Below are 17,838 nucleotides of genomic sequence, written 5' to 3' on the forward strand. Positions count from 1 at the left end.
CAAAACAAGGGTGGACTTATGATTCACATTCAGATGCACATTTGGCCTCTGAATTTGAATCACACTACTGGGAAAGCTGTGCATGATACATAAAAATGAACCAGGCAAAAATTAAAAGTTGATAGCTTTTCTGATCTTCTGAGCATTTCTTCATGCTTTTGAAATGAAAATGAAGTACAGTGGCCAATCTATATGCCAGCATCATCAAAGGTTCTTTGGAGTCAGAAGCTGTATATTTTGGTAATGTGTTATGTACATAAATCCAAGCACAACTGTGTGAACCTTTAAGAGTGCATGGCCTCTGCACACACAATTTGGAAATTTAAAGCTTACATATACTGCACAAAAAAGAGCAACTAGCTAATTTCATGGCAATTCTCCATCCATCCATTATCTATACCGCTTATTCCTGACAGGACACCAGTCTATCACAGGGCTGACATGTAGACAAACAAACACACACACTCACACTCACTCCTATGAACAATTTAGAGTCACCGATCACAACCTAAGCTGCATGTCTTGGGTCTGGAGGATGCTGGAGTACCTGGAGAGAACCCACACAGGCACAGGTAGAACATGCATACTCCACACAGAAAGGCCCCGAGTTGGCCCAGGCTCGAACGCGGAACCCTCTTGCTGTGAGGCGACAGCACTAACCACCACACCGCTATGCCACCTCATGGCAACTCTGGCACAGATATTCAAGAGTGAAAGTGAAGCCATGCAGCAAAGCTTCACTATCCTCATGTTTGTTAGCTAGTGAATGATTAGTTTGTCTCAGAGAAACTAACCAGTTAATCATCAAGTTGCTTCACAAAGTCCAGAGACACTTCCACACATCAGAAAGAAACTACTCACATACCATTCACAAATAAATGAACAAATGCCCAGTTACTTAAATCACTTATTTACATCCCAAGTTGTAGCAAAATCTTCATTGTGTCCTTCAGGACAATTGACTCTCTATTGGACAAGCACTGTTGGCCCTGATCCAGAATTTTCTTTTGATCAGCTTCTGTGACTATTGTCACCATTCCATGCATACCATTACAGCAAGGGTTATTGGAGTTTAAAAAAAACAGAGCATAATCCCTGCCAATATGGCAAGAACATGGAGCTCAATAACCGCAGCAGACAGGTTGAGGTGCATCTGTCTGCCCCATGCACCCCGTCCATTCTCCTACTTTGCCTCAATTGAATAAGAATAGAAGAGGAAGCTCAGAGTACTTGGTGTCTGTGTGTAGGAATGGAGGTTCATAATCTCCCTTAATGAGCTTGTTTCTGGGCTATTATCTGGCGGCCTGCCTGAGGGAAATGCTGCTGTTTCCTATCAAGTGGCCCTGCAGTGCTGACCCTTGCATGGCTCAGCATATGAAATGTAAGGGCCAAGCCTTTTGTCTCCTTTCTCCCAGCCTCTAACTGAGCCCCTTTTCCATTTGCATAATCATGAATGGACCAGCCAATGTTATTAATTAATACAGACCCAGCCTGCGCCACCTGACAAAATCCCACCGAGTGGCCCGAACGGAACTGTTTCATCAAAGGAGAGGAGCCATTAGGAAGGAGAGGCCTTATTCTCCACTTCTCTTCTTCTCTCTTGTTCCTTTGAAAACAGAAAGCTGTGGTTTTATGCGTGTGTTTTTTTTTTCAGTATAGGGGCAGTGGTGGTGGGAGTAGTGTTGGGTGCTGAGTTCAATAAGACTGTATGAAATAGGAAGGCCAAAGGTGACCTGCTGTCAACTGCCTTGCAAATGTAAATGCTCCTGAGAGATCTTCTTCTTGCTGTGACTTTACCTTCTCAGCTCTGCTCAGAGGATGTCTCAAGGAGGATTCTCACCGGATAACCTGAAGATTTACGGCTGGGAACGTTCCATGAATGGGGTTTCAAATTCCCAGAGACCTTCAGATGCACCAAATTGTTGACTCACTGGCCCTATCCCTTTCTCTATCTTGCCTCCCCCCTTGCCTGCATACAAGTCTGAGGAGAGCATACACAGATAAATGGTCTGTTGCTAATCCACAGCTATCTCCAGCAAGTCCTCTCCTAAAACTCAACGTCAGGAGGACAACTCCAGGAGGCTCGTAAATTTATTTCCACTGCCTCATTGAAGCAATTAAGGACAAAGTGCATGCTGAGTCTTTCACAATGTTGCTCTTGGGAGAGGTCCGATCACTGACATGCTGTCAAGCCACACATTAATCTGTTGGCACAAAATAAGGCCTGAGACAGGGAGAGGAAGGCAGCAGAGAGAGTAGAACAGAGTGAAGATAAGGGATGCAAAAAAAAAGAGATAAGAGCCATTTCTTCTTCTATACTTAGCAAACATGAACTTCTGTTGCAAACTTTTCGCAGCTTATCATATGCAGGAGATTCCATCACTTTATATAGTGAATACTTGTCACCTCCTTTGTAGCTATGCAGCTATCGACACACATCTCTGAGTAATGTCTGCACAAGGAGATGTTTCCCATGAGAGGGTGCAGTGAGCACTGCTGTTTGATGCCTACAGAAAACAAACCTGGTTTTGGGAGAGTCACACCGCCTTGTTATGGGTAAGCTATGTCATTTTCCCCATTAATGTCAAGATACATTCTTAAGGATGTTAAAAACTGGTTGAGGTGCGAGTTTTCTATCACTCCCCTTTCCCTTGTTTGTACAGTAGCTTTGAATGTGCTGGAGGTGATGCAAACAGGAAAAACCTGCCCTCTAAAGAATCTCAGCATGGGAAAGCAACCATGTCCTCCAGGTGTAGAGAAGGGAGGCGTGGGAAGTATGGGGGGGAAGGAGGCACAGGAAAGAGCTATGAAAACATGACATGCTTTCGATTTGGCAGCAGTATTGATTTTGACACCTGAATTTGATTTTGTTTGTCTTTTGATGAAAATACATATTAGTTCTAGTATTTTGATTTTTGTTTGTTTTAGTCTAGATTTAGTCAGCAAAAACTAAATACACTTTAGTTTTCATCATTTTTAAAATCCATTCTTAATATTTAGTGTAGGCTATATCTTCTTCATCCTGGTTGTGTACAGTTACCATGGATACACGTGTTGTTCGCCTCTATCCTCACATTTGTGGAAAATGGTGTTTTATTCACGGTGTCCCTCTGCTCTGCAGAAGCTGGACTCACATTTGTGCTAAAAATCCTCTGTTTTGGCAGGTGGAGGAAGCTGTTTTACTGATCAGCATCTATAGTTTGTGCGTCCATAGATGTGGCGGGTTGTTAAGTTACTTCATGTCCATTCGTCCATGTCACATTATTGTTTACTTTCCATTCATTGTCAAAAAAATGTAAAATATTTCATCATAGTTCTTGTTACAGTATCATATATTTTTGTTATCAAACTGAACTCTGGCTCTCCCGCTTGCATCTTTTCCGTCTGGACCTTGCTGTCTCTTCAGATCAGGTTAAGGGCTCCCCGTCCCTCCCGTGACTTGCTTGGATGTTTGATCTTGAGGCAACAATTCACCTCAAGAGCAGAAAGACAATGGCCTGCCTGCCTCCACCCCTGTCCATTCCTCTTCTCAACGCTGTGCGACATGGGAATGCCCCTTAACCATGTGAAATCTGCTTTGAAGTGTTACTGGATGCTCTGGAAGCCACTGATATGCCTCTAAAACATGACCACATACCAGCCTGAGAGAAGACAGATGATGGATGCTTACGAGTCTAACACTGAAATGTTTTCCATGACACCTGCTTTTCTTAGGCAGAATATTTTCCCACTGTTGGTAATGCATCTCACAAAAGTTACAGCGGGCTGTGACTGGCCCACGGCACACCTCTGAACAGAGTTGTTGCCGCATGTTATTGAATGAAGAGTGCTTTGATATGGCGCTGAGAGAAGAATGTGCAGATAAAGATTTAGCAACATGAGAAAGTATGTTGTCGCTTGGTTTGAATTGTCAGCTTATCCATGACCAGTGTCACTTGCAACATGACAAAGAACAAAAAAACAAAGACAGGATATCTACATAGCAGTCTTGACTGTCATATTTTGCATCATTTTCCCCAATTAAACACCAAAATTTATTAGGACAAACTTAATAATACAGGATGTGAAATGTGTGTGACAGCTCGTGCTCTGTCTTACCTGTGGCACAGAGGGCGATGAACGTCTGGACGTGTTTGCGTATTAGTGCCAGCTTATCCTCGGGCAGCGGCAGCCTCCTCACAATGTGCTCGATGAAGTCGTTTGGTGTCACTGCTGCCAAGTTCCACTTCAACTTCCCCAACACCACCAGTTCCCATTCCTGGAAAGAGAGTCGAGAGAGAGAGCTGAGAGTGAATAAACGAAAATGAGAAGGACTGAGAATGTTTAAGTGACACAAAGTATGACCACATATTTACACATTGAAACGGTTTACACTCAGCTACAAAACTGTTACTTTACTGCAGCTGTTCAGCCAGCACTGCAGCCTAAAGTGTGTCAATGTGACTCTGTGGGCCCCTGGCCCTGTACACTGGTGAGTGTATGAAGGTTAAGCATTATTGTTATTACGTTAGTCCCTGCTTGGCTGGGCCTGGGATACAGAAACACCAGCAGGGCCACCAACCCAGGTGACCTCACAGCACTGTCTCCCTCCCCGTCTGTCTGTCTGGCATCTGGGGACTTTCCTAAAGAGGCCCACCAGAGGTTCTACTGTATGTGTGTGTGTGTGTGTGTGTGTGTGTGTGTGTGTGTGTGTGTTTGACTAGAATTGTTGAGCAGGAACAAAAATAAATCAGTGTTATGTTTAAAAGCTGAACTGTATTTCATCTTATCTCAGTCTATCAGTCATTTAAACTCTCAAAACCCTGCGTTACAGCAGATAAGCTGATGGTTTTCTTTATTGCATCTTGTGTTTTGCTGTCAATTCTGTTAATGCCCTTTGGTATTAATCTGTGGATTCAGCCTGCAAGCCTATGTTTTGCTTTAATAAACAATGTCAAGTATAGTATAACATCAGATTCACCTGAATTAATTGCACTCAACTTTACAAATAATTTTAAAGTGGATCTTGGAAAAATATGATGACACATACGAGCCTGTGTTAAAGGGCGTGAGGGCAGACACTAGGTGTGGTGTTATCTTCTCTCAGGGTGTATTGTTAGTTTCACTTCCTAGAGGAGGAGGAGACTAATTATTTGATCACATGCAAATCGTAATAGCTGGTTGATAATGCAACATGGCCGCCTCCTGCTCTCAAAAGCCAGCGCTAGTGAGCAAGATTCTGTGACAAACCTTGCAACACAGGCTCTGGGCTGACAGGGCGGCAGGCACCCACTTCCTTCTGCTACTGCCTTCCTCTAGTCACACGTTCTTTGCAACATTGCGTTGTGGTTCTCTTTACAAGAAATTGTTACCAAAGACAAGGACAAAAAAAAAAAAAAAAACCCGATCACATGTACTGAGCAGCTGATCTCTGTTTCCTGTATTTGCATGTCAGCCAAAACACTGCCTTATACAGAAACAGTTAGAAGAGGCCTCAACAAACCAGATCAAGGACTGAGAGCTTTGTCTTCATACTGAACATAAAGGTGGGACAGACTCTATTTTTTTTTACAAAGTGCTGCACCATTTCTAAAACCCACTGAAACCTTCACTGAAGCGAGGGGACATGAACCTTGATGCAATATTCTCAGGCAGAAATACATTCCAGAAAATGATCAGAAGCCAACAAAACCAACACCAGCTCATCAGGAACCTGAATATATGGCAGCAGTCAGCTTAGCTGGCAGAGTCGCCACTCAAGCAGTGAGGCAGACCGGCAAGCATCAGCAAAGTTAGAATCATAATATGTGGTCTCTTTCAGAACATGCTTGGGATTGGCTGTTGTTTACTGAGGAATGTTTATATGGCACCACAAAATAGTGGGGGAAATTATTATCTGATGTGAAACTGAGTTAATTAACTGATTTGCACTGGTGAGAGCAGCTAGTATTGGGCCAAAGAGGCCTTATCAAATAAACAGGACACAGAGCAGTGACATTAAATGACAGAACCTACCCTACATAATCTGTTTTGACTGTAAGCTACATTTCTGCATTGAAACATGTGGTATGTGTGTTTCAGAAATAGCACAGCATGACTTAATAGCATAAATGCGTGCATCCATGGTTATATTGGGTGGAAACTAAACTGTAAAAGGCAAACTTGAATTTCTCTGTGTCTCTCCCTCTCTAGCTGTCAGGAACAGAGTCAGAACTTTGGCTGGAGTTCAAGATGACCTCGTTGCTCTATGCAAATATCTGCCACTAGATGGTGGTGGAGACCATGACACACACACAGGATGGATACTGCCATGCCCAGGGAACCTTGTACAGTAAAGAGAGCCCTTGTGAAACAATTCACTTTGGGGGATTTTATTTTTCATAGACCTTTGATGATTGTGCATTCCACAAAGGAGACTGGAAAACCTATCCAGTAAAATGAGAACAACCTCGCTGCTTATTATGTGATTTTTTTTTAGCTGAAGAGCTAAAATGTACGTAAGTTAAATACCTTAAAACAAAAGCAACAAATTCATGCGTTCCAAAAGCAAACATGATAAGTGTCAGCAGTAAGACATGAAGCTATGTTTGTCTTTAACCAGCTGATGATGACAACATGAATCACCAGAGGTGTCATTGTGAATTCTGTGAAATATGTCGAGCCAAACGTTGCTTACCAGCAGCTCTTGAGGTCTGATGGAGTTATCTGTGTAGATGCAAAGCTTCTCTGCTGTTAATGGACGAGTCTCTTTCAATTTGGATGCAAGAAACATGCAGACTGCTCCCAGCAGCTGCAGGTTACACTTTTTGGTGGGTACCATGGCTAAAAATCTGTCTAAGTAGTTCATGGCCAAGGGAAAAACCTCTTCCTCGCACTTCTGCTCCTCACAAACCTGAATGAAGAGACAGCAGACAATGCAGCAGTGTTCAGCATTTGGAATCAATAACCTTGGCTGCAGTGGCTCGACTTCTTATCCAGCACTTGAAATGTATGGAAATCTTTTATGACATAACGAAACAAAAATCTAATCACAGCAAGATCACAGAAAAAAATTCAATGACACGCATTGTTGGGGCCTGGCCAAGAATCTGCGCCCAGCCCTATCATAAATTAAATCTAAATATATTATTTCACAAAATATGAAATAAGCCTCAGACACATACTGTCAAAAGAGTCACATTCCTGCAGTTCATTGACTAAGAAATGAATTCAAGTCACAATGAGCCGAGCCAAAAACCACCCCGACAACTCAGCACACGGAAACACACTTTTTTTCATTCGTCATATTTTCATAAAATAATTAAAAATATAAATAAATTATCTACGCCACATTTTTACACATCATAATGGTCACGGGGGCCTTCTCTATCATATCCGACAATTCATATCCAAATCCAGACACGATAAATATGAATAAAATGTTAAAATTAAAAACAAGTAGTAGGAGATTTCTCTCGTGTGCGTCACTGCCGACCCGACGTATTTATTTCAAAAATTAATTAAAAATCTCCAGTGGGTCGCACCCTAACAATATTTACATGAAAATAAATCCCAAAGCCTCAAGATTGTTTACCGGTGGTCGTCAACATGAAATGTTTGACGAAATGACAAAAATCGAACATAATTCCAAAGAGAAGCATCGCGATGGGGGAAGACCAAAAAGGATAGATAAGGCCCTCGCCCCTTCCGACAAATAAAATAAATACCTAAATATTCGCAACGCTTTTTGTGATCATTTTTATATTCCGCGGACACCCAAGACCCCCCTCTGCCATTGTCGTTGGGTTTTAACCACTGTTATTGCGTTTATGACACTGTAAAGTCCTCTTTAAAAGCACAAGCGCTCCTGTAAAAACCAACATGGCGATAGAACAGCGAGGAGCAGCGTGCACTAGCGAGTGCATACGTGTGCATGGAAATATTCAGGCTATCTGAAATAATAACAATAAGAATCAACAGGCAGCATTTAAAGACACCATGTGAAGCAGATAACAGAAATTCTCTGGTGTTACAGATATAATAGCTCGCACTTTCAGAAACGCAGTCTTCATGACCGCACTTTAGAAATGGTAAGAAATTAAAAGACTTTCGGTTAACATGAGGGGCTTGCAGTCGGACATGAGACCTATACGTCTTATCTACTGTCCATAATTTGCGAAGAGGGCTCAAAAAAGCTGCAATGAAACAAATCAGGAGGCTTTAAAGTCGAGCAAGGGAAATAATCAGACTTGTCAGCACTCGATATACCTCCAACATCCAAGTAGCGACCATCCTCCTCATAAAAATCTAACTAAGAAATTACCTAACATCATAAAGGGCTGAATATCTTTCTGGACGCATTTGAAATAGGAATATTGGGGCACAAACCTCTCCTCTATGGTCAACAAGCTCTGCAGGACTCTGTCATCGCACAGTAGGTTCGGATCGGGACGAGCTCGTATGTTGGTGTCCATTTCGAGGCAGAACAGCTCCATGGTGCTGGTGCTTTCACTTAAGTCAAAAGTAGGATTTCTCTCTCCGAAACGTAAAAGCAGTGTTGCAGAGCAGAAATGCAAAAAAGATGACAGGAAACAGTTTTAGAGGCATAAAAATTTGAGAGTGCAGGGGCTCCGTAAGAGTACTCCTACCTCTCCTTGCTGAGAACTTTTCCTCTCTCCCCACAGTGCGCCTCTGCTTTCATCCGCCTGGTTAGATCAGGCGCATTTCAAGCCTGCCCTAGCTGCATCGCCACTGACGCAATTCAAAGTATTACCTCTGTATAGACCAGACGCAACATGCTGCGGTCCTATCCCTGTGTTTTCTATTCTCACATGCAAATCTGCAAACCTGTTTCATTTCTAAATGTAAAAGGATGACACTTTCCCCAAAAGCAGATCAACTCTACAGGGAACGTTGCAGAACATCTAAACTCAAGTTTAGCCACTAGTTTTACACATTTACTGCAAAATCTAGGGTTAGGATAGAGAAGTGATATAGCCTAAATGCTTCGGATGCTGCTGAACAATGTTTCCTGAGAACAGGGTGCTTTCAGGTCATTTAGAAGCTCTGCTGTGTTTTCATATTCCTTTATGCTGGTGCGTGACTGCAATATGGTAGTGCATGCAGAGTGGAGTACATAATGAAAGTTCCACCTAGCCCTGGATACTGGTGCGAAGCCCCAACACCCCGCCGGATGAGCAAGGGTTACATTATAAATAAATGCATTTAATCTTTATTTCATTATAATAACGCATTAAAAGGCTTCAATATAGCAACTTCATTGCCCAAGTGCAACAGGTGTCCCTTTGTGAAAGTACTTTGGATATGAGTTTGGATTAGAAGGAAAGAAACGCTTCATATTGATTTCAAACAAGCTGCTTGAGGTGGACTCAGTGAACCTCCAGGTGAGGATGAGGCGCGTAGATACTGTATATATATGGCCATAAACACGGCATGCTAAATCATAAGGGCGTGTGCGCGCGCACGCGAGACACACACACACGCAGGACAGACCCATCCATCCATTCACACAAACACACAAACACTTATAAACGGTTTTAAATATCCATCTACCTATCAATCTATCTATATATGTATATATACATAGCACGACCTGCTTGTGGTGTAAGAGATAGCTTTCTAGGAAATTCGAAGCCTTTTTTTTTTTTGCACAACCTCATAGAGATAACACAAGGTTGAGAGCCACTGGCTTTTCTCTGCCCAAATGACATCAACCAATTCACAAATGCCTCTTATAAATCACTATTTTTAATTAGATGTGTAATCATTTACATGGAAAAGGGCAGGTGGAAACGAAGCTGGGAGTGTAAGTCATTGAGCAGATAATTAAAAAATGACTGCCAAATAGCCTCACATTCAGCCACAATGAGAATCTGCATGAGTAAATATGTTAATCCTCCTTCTATTCTTAGTCAACTTCAAAGACTCAACCTTGAATGAAATGAGACTTGTGCATCAGGGGAAGACTGGGGACTGTAAAGTCCTCACAGCTTTAGTGCTGTTAATTTCCATCCGAAGTTTCTTGGCTATATAGCAATGCTTATGAGAAAAGTAGGGGAAATGTCTCTTTAAAGTTTTTTTTTTTTCCAGTCAGAGTTGTTTCCTCCTCCTGTGTGTATTTGCATAGCCAATAGTTCCTCAGAGCCCGACCGAGGCTGTGCAATTGTTACTGGGCAGACTTCTATAGCGGGGAGAGAGGGAGAGAGAGAGAGAGAGAGAGGGAGGGAGAGAGAGAGAGAGCAGCTTGTGGTCATTTATCAGCCTTAGCCCTTAAAAGATGTTGAACAACTTATCTGACACGCCTGAATGTTTGAGTGGCATCACAAGGGGCCAAAGTTTACTGGTTTCTTATTCAGTCACAAAAGAAGCTGAGCTTATGTTCACTCATATTTAGCGTTTAAACTTTAAAGGGAAGAGAAGCATTGCGCCTGGATTGACGATTTTCTCATCCACTGCACAATAAATTGTTGCAGTATTTTTATTTGTGTGTGTGTGTGTGTGTGTGCGTTTGTGTGTCAGGCAGAATGAGGGGAAAATTCATTTAACTTCGAATTTAGAAGAAAAAGACCTCCAGATTATTCAAACCTTGATTACAGATGCTTTCCACGGACAAAATTGGGTTCTACATTCTTTTTATGCAAAACGTGCAAAGCTCCTCTCTTGATCATCATATTTGTACTTTGGTGCACAGCCAAGTGAGCTAAGAGGAGAAGGAACTATTTCAATGTCATTAAAACTTGGCACATCAGCCTTTCCGATTAAAGTGCCTCCCAGAGTTTAAAAGAAGCCAATGCGGCTAAATGTGGTGCTGTGGTGGAGCCAGGTGCTCCAACTGCATCAGGTGTTCTCACCTCACCAGGATACGCATTGACGCAATCTTCAGCTTTTAAACACGTGTTGATGTCAGTAATGGTCACTTTGGTTTCTTACAGACTGAGTCATTTAAAGTAAAATAAAAATCTCAGATAGATCTGTTCAACATCATCATCTTACAACGCAAGATGTGCGTGAATGATTAAAATCCTGCTCCACACAGTGGAAAAACGCCCAATTAGTGAAACTTGAATAAAAAAAACTGTACACATTCATTATAAGGTGTTTCTAATCAACTAATCTCTAACTAAGGATGACAATATAAGCAAGAAACTTATCTAAAATCTTCATTTAGCGAGGCACGTCTTATCCCCCATTAAATTACAGACTAATAAATAAAACAACTTGTCAAGACATATTACTGTATTAACAAGCTACTGGGAGGGTTTTTTCTACAGCGGAACAGTGACGCCAGCGACTCCTCTGAGTGAGATCTGAAGCAGCAGCAGTGCATTTTGTCCCCGGAAGCATTCATTTAGCATATCAGAATAAAGTCGGAACATTGGTTACAAATGTTAAAATGTTAGGACTCTATACAATCAAATGTACAGTTAATAAATAGTGACGTCTGAAGAGTTTGGTGAAGTTCCGGCGCTGCACACTGCAAGAAATATCCGTCCTATAGGAGTTTGTATTGAGTTAATAATATGTTGAATATGCTTTTATTTGTTTAAATGAGCCATTGAGCATAGAACAAATTCACCTGTTTACAGTTTATCATATGGTGATATTATCTAGAAACCTCTTGACTTATTTTTATGCATTTTTTAGTGACAGACGCCATTAAATTCTCGAAATAAACGCACTAAAAAGAAATCATTAAGCCCTGCTTGTAGTCCATCCACACCACCCCGCTTTGGTTTTTGTGAGAAATAATTAAAAGACTTAAATGAAAGCAATGGGTCGCTCACTTGTCGCAGTGATGATCGGGCAGTGACTCATCATCACCGCACCTTTCACAGTATAAATCAACGTCGCAGCGACCAAAGACGAGCAGGCAACGCCCCGAGGGGGAAGAGGGGGAAGAGGGGGAAGAGGGGCTCTGCGCTAATGTTTCTTCTTTTACCGACCGAACATGGGAATGGTGACGCTGAGAAAAATGTCCCACACCACACAAGAAAAGTGTCGGAGGGGAATTGCCTCTAATGAGGCAGAGGCTGTTGTGAAATGACTCCAATGTGTTTGTTTTGGAGTCAAATACACCAGGGTGACAAAATAAGCAACTCTGCCTTTCAAATCAAGCCTGTAAAACGTCTTTTCTATGAATCAGGAGTCCTGTAGATTGTATTAAAAATTCTAACCAACATGAAACACAGGAAACATTTTATTGCTATAATTAATGCACAATTAAAGCATTAAAAATAAACATTTCAAACAAATTCAATGCAAAAATATCTGGATTAAAAGAACAATAATCACGTTAAAGCAGCTGTTTAGGTTTTTCTATTAGACTACATGTCCATCAGCATAAAAGTGAAACTAAAATGGACAATGAAGAGTTTGTTTAGTTTAAACAAAGCTTTTACAAAGACTAACTTAACTTGTTTAAATAGATAAGATCTCTTCAGGAATGTGAACAGAAATACTTCCAACAGTATCTAAAAGCAACACACCTGCCACAGCAGATCAGCAGCTGCAATAGCGGAAATAAGCCTTTTTATAACATGCAATTAAATAAAATTCAAAGATGATTAGCATGTTTTTATATTCTGATCCTATCAGTCTCTTAATCATGTTTCTTTTAAGCATTCAAATAAATAAAAACATTAAACAGATCTGATGTAACAAAGAAACTTTGGTACATTGATGTGAAATTCCACATGTGGGTATTTAGTTTCAATTATGTGATCATTCTTTATATACCCACGTTTAAACTATTTATATGTGTGCTACCCCCATTTTTATCATAACTGATCTGAACAATAATTTTTAGAAGATTTTTGATGAAGTTATTAACACTCTAGCTATAACGGATGATTGTTGAATGCTTGAACACTGATTTGATGAAATTAACACAGAGATTAAATTATTTGTAAAAGAGTAATGTGAATAAAATGAAAAATTTCATTCTTAAAATTCAATTGTGATCATTTCTTAATTTTTTGGTTAACGAATCTATTGAATTTCTTTGTTGTATAGATTCTATGAACATATAAAACGTACTACTATTGAATAAAATAAGAGAGCTCACGGAGGAAGGTGGAAATCAAAGGAGGAAAGACAAATTGAACTTATTAATCATAAAAATGGTTACTTTAAAAATATGTCCTCACATGTACAGTCGTAACAGAGGTGGTCACATTGTAAGAAAAAGAAACAGTGTAACATGAACGTGGTTTATTTGCAACAGACAATCAGCAGGTGACAACAGCCCTGACACAACCATCCAGCAACCTGGGGATTCGTCTGCTAACTAAACCTCTCAGGCCACTTCCTGCCAGGGGAAGACGACACAGGACACGGAGGAACATGGAGACATCTCTGAGAGCAACACCCAACAGCAGCAGCATGCTGTCATCACTTTGGGCAACTTTACGACATGAAACTCCATAAACAACCAAACAGTTCTAGTTGCAGCTTGAGAAGCACTGTGCGCTGGCTACTTATGAATCATGGTTTAATTCACATTAAAACATCCCTCAGACATGTATACAATTTGTTTATCACGCTCACATTTCCCCATTTTTGCTGTATTTTTCTGTGGTTGAATAACTGCAGATGTGTGCGTCAGACAACAACAATGAAAAGAAAACTTATTCATCCATGTTAAAAAAACACCAGACTTCATGCAAAACTTGACAAAAAACTCCAACTGTACAGTGTGAAACATCACAAACAGCATGTCGCTAAAATATAAACATTTCGAAAATAAAAACCTACAGTTTGTGTCATTCTGCTCGCTGAACCATGAAGAGTTTGAGTTATTAAACACAGGATCTAGAAGACCTTTCCTAACTTAAAATGTTAAATGCTTACAACTTGTGTTTTTGCTGTAACTAGAATCTACGTGACCAAACATCCTGGATAACTCCTAACCAAACAGCAGGCAGACGACGCCAAGATGATGGCAAAAATTCTGCTTTTACACTGGAATACTGCTGAGATAAGGTGCCAATAAGGTCAATCACATCACTCAAGAGAGCTTCTAGTGTATAGAGTTCCCACCTGAACTAAGTGTCTTTCTAGAAATCAGCTGATATGACAAGCACTACTTTCCCCAAATCACCACGAAGGAGTTTTTCTTTGTTACCTCCTGAACTGTTGGGAGTATTCCCTCATTTATAACATGAATGTTTCCAGCAGTGTTGTGAAGTTTATCCATGACATCTCCACTAACCACCTGCGGGATTTCTCCGATTCCCATCCATGACTGATGTTACAACAATGCAGCTTTGGCACTGAGCACTTGCCCTGTAGACTTCCCTTAGCCTCCCTCAAACATTCTTTAAGCAAACATGTCCTCCCGAATTCTTTGAGACATGCCCTTATCTCATTAACTGGAAAGGAAACAAGGAGGGGGTGTCAAAAAAAAGTGAAGAACAAAGTCTTAATTGTTGTCGTTTGATGTCTTTGGGACGAGTTGTTGGCTGCATGACGCCGGGGACAGGTGAAAGCCCTCTCTGTTGAAAAGGGCGCATCACTCCCAGGGATACCTTTCAGAGCCTCTGATCAAAATGCATTCCTCACAGTGGTGCTACGGTGTTAACAGGCACCTTGCTATTTTCAGTGGCAGTAACAGGCTATGTTATGAATGTGATATATTACAAATATTTGATCCTCACTGATGTAGCTACAAGACATTGTTACTGGCAGCATTAAATAGACGGAACAGCACGTGGAACAAGCAAAGAGTCTTGTTAACATCTGAAAACATCATCAGGGTGCGCATACCCCTAAAAGATATCCTGACACATGGTCAAGCAACTCCCAGTTTTTATTTTTTTTTTATTTTTTTAATCAGGCATTCATTGAATTAGCTGTTTTTCTTAAAGATTCATAAGAGACTAGGTGCAGAACAACATATAACTCAGATTTGCTTTAGTATGTTGGCTAAAATGAATCAGAGGCTAAAGTTATACCTGGTGCTTTTGAGGCAGAGAAGAACCACCCCTAACAGTTTGGATAGCAGTTATAGACTATTCTCTTCTTCATTTGATTGAAAAGTAGAAAAATGTTCAAACCACACTGTAGATGGCTATTTTCATTCAAAACCACCAAGTGGCTCAGTACTCCTATGCTTCCCATTCATCCATCCATCTATACCACTCATCCCGGTGAGGGGTTTGGGGTGGGGTTGTGGGGGGCTAAGCTCAGCGGACAGCCTGATGTCTCCTACACTGTATACTTCAGTAATAAAAGTATTTTCTCATTAGAACATCTGTTAACGTGCAGCTAAGGAAAGAGTCCCTACATCAGTCTTGATGATCAGTAGATCATCAACCAAAAACTGAACTGCATGACAGGGTCTGCCACCACATTTGGTGCCTCCTTCAGGGTAAACGCTCTTGACTTCCTGCTGCTTCACATCATAGTTTGTCTGTTCTGTCGCCTGGCATTTCAGAGGTTACTACCAAAGAAAATGCCCCAGTGGCCACTGAGAAACTGCAGCAGTGGAGATTTCAGTGCTTTACTGAAAAGTGCTCTGACAACTGTTGTTGAGGGAAATGTTTTCTGTTTGAACCTCCCTCATCTGAGGATTTGAACAAGTGGCACTATCATTAAACGTGAGGCTGCATTCATCTTTAACTCCAAAACCCTGTGACAAAGTAACAGCAAATTAACTCAAATAACATGATTGTATATTTGAGCACTACTGTTGCACTTTGTTTTGGTTTTCACCATGTTGCAGATGCAACTGCGTATGGGAAAAGAGACTTGAATCACTTGTTGCACTTTGCTCTTGGTTGTCACAACAAAAGGTCCAAACCTAGTAACATTTTGTCTGTCATTTCACACACAATCAGCCCTTCAGGAGAGCTGATAATGCAACATGAAAGCAACATTAATAACTGAAAGCAGTACTCTATACATCTCCATCCATCACAGGTGCTAGCAACAGCTTGCTGAGAGACAGATGAGTGTGTATCAAGTAAGGTACATCATCAAAACAATAATGTCTGTAGTTCTGGTCAAACCTTCAGTTAAACGCAGCTAAGCGTCTGGCATTCATTTACCTTTCTTCTTGCCCTTCCACCTCACGCCTTCATCCCCGGCTTCCTCCCTGCTTCCATCCCAACCCTCATCCACATGCTTGACCCTGTCTTTTGAATTCCTACAATAACTTTTCATGCAGTCATCAAATCTGGGGCCAAATGAGCCAGATAGAGAGATGGGTTTAGAGCACCAGCTGATAAATAATGTCAATATTTCCTTGCTCTAACAGAGGTTACATTGCTTTATTTTGTGTTTCTCACACCTTTTTTCTCCACATAAAAGCAACAGTGAGGGCTGCCTCGCTGCAGAGCTGCTCAGCTGCTACTGCTCTATCTTCCCCTCCAGCTCCTTCAGGATTTTCCCATGTTCATATCACTAGCCCTTGACTTTGTCACTCATGCAACAGCTGCTTGCTGATACCACACCACAGTTCCAGCCTATTGTACTCCCTTCTTTCCCTAAAAAAAAAGAACAAAGGCAGTGTTAATTCAGTGGAGTCCTTGGTGCAGAATGCAAGGACTTCTAGGGAGAGGTTGTGTACGTCAAGACAATAAGTACATTTTTGCACAAAAAAAAAACTCTTCAGATTGTTTGAAAATTGTGTCTGTTGGTCCTTTGGGAGGATCAACATCCTGAGGACTTCCACCTGGGATCACAACAAGCTCAGACTAAAACATACAGGACTTGAGGGTCAAAGAGATCTCACAGCTTGTCACTAAAGCTCATAGGCCGTGGAATAATGGCAACGATTGGAGAAATTAACTAATCTCATCAGACATAACTTGTTAAAACTGTCATTACAGCTGTGCTGAGGGATAGCGGCTGATATGAGACACATTGCACAGCATGCAGAGTGACTGAGCCTCTGGCAGTTTTCACAGAATAACCCAGTAAGTCAAGCCATTCATACAAATCTTGTTTAATCTATGATTCATATACCGCTCCCAATAATGAACAAAAGAAAATCTGCCAATTTATCTGAGTCTGTGCAACAGACAGAGTGGTATGCAAACCTAAAAAAGTTAACCATTTCACTCCCCAAACAACACAAGTCATTAAAAATAACCCCCCACAAACCAAATATGCTGAACACCTGAGCATATACAAATTCTCACATGCACACATGCATGCAACAAGTGGTGCTACTGTTGCTCTTATTTCCATATCTCTCCTGCAGATGGTAACAGATGGCACATAGGATGTTAAAACATACAGAGCAGAGATGCGAACAAGATTACTTCAACAATTACAGAGGGTTTCCCTCCTGCTGCAACTGCATCAGGTGTTCACCTATTTTCTGTTGCTAATAATAACGCACGGTGCTCTGCTGTGGGATGAAGAGCTTAATAAAGAAATCATACACGTGTCAGAGGGAAGACAAGATGCAGACATGGAGACGAAAAACAGAAACACCCTGATCAGAAATACACCAAAAAAATGACACATTAAAAAAGACAAGCAAAGACAACACATGCACATGCATCCACCCAACCACACACACACACACACACAATGTATCTGATCTTCTGATCGGTGATAGAGCCAAATGATGAGGACCCACAGTGGCTCCCTTGGCATGCAGCTTCATTACAACACTACACATGAATGTGTATCATCCTCCCCACCACTCAGGATCAGGCTGCAATAATCTGATCCTTTTGGGAAACTGAGGTGTTGGATTGTAATTTATAGGCCGCATCTTTCAAGTCTTTCCCCCGGCTCTGCTGGTGGCGTCAGGCCCTGAGCTGCTGTGTGTGTTTAACGGCTACATGTGTTGCTCCCTATCTCCCTTTCAGAATGGCACAAAGGTAAAAGGAAGCTTAACAGCCTGGG

The 17,838-nt window shown here is 41.3% G+C and overlaps 1 protein-coding gene across 1 annotated transcript in view; it reads right to left on the reverse strand.

Moving 5' to 3' along the window:
- ccnd2a (cyclin D2, a) overlaps positions 1-8,707 on the reverse strand; it is a 19,413-nt gene extending 10,706 nt beyond the window's left edge. The window contains exons 1-4 of the mRNA XM_020602983.1: positions 8,296-8,707; positions 8,227-8,263; positions 6,656-6,871; positions 4,099-4,258 (exon numbers count right to left, since the gene is read on the reverse strand). Of these exons, the coding sequence (XP_020458639.1) occupies positions 4,099-4,258; positions 6,656-6,871; positions 8,227-8,263; positions 8,296-8,453 (571 nt within the window). The 5' untranslated portion in view covers positions 8,454-8,707. The remainder of the gene's footprint in view (positions 1-4,098; positions 4,259-6,655; positions 6,872-8,226; positions 8,264-8,295) is intronic.
- Positions 8,708-17,838: the final 9,131 nt, after the last annotated feature.

The sequence above is a fragment of the Monopterus albus genome, unplaced genomic scaffold, assembly GCF_001952655.1.
Source record: "Monopterus albus unplaced genomic scaffold, M_albus_1.0 scaffold59.1, whole genome shotgun sequence".
Lineage (NCBI taxonomy): Eukaryota > Metazoa > Chordata > Actinopteri > Synbranchiformes > Synbranchidae > Monopterus > Monopterus albus.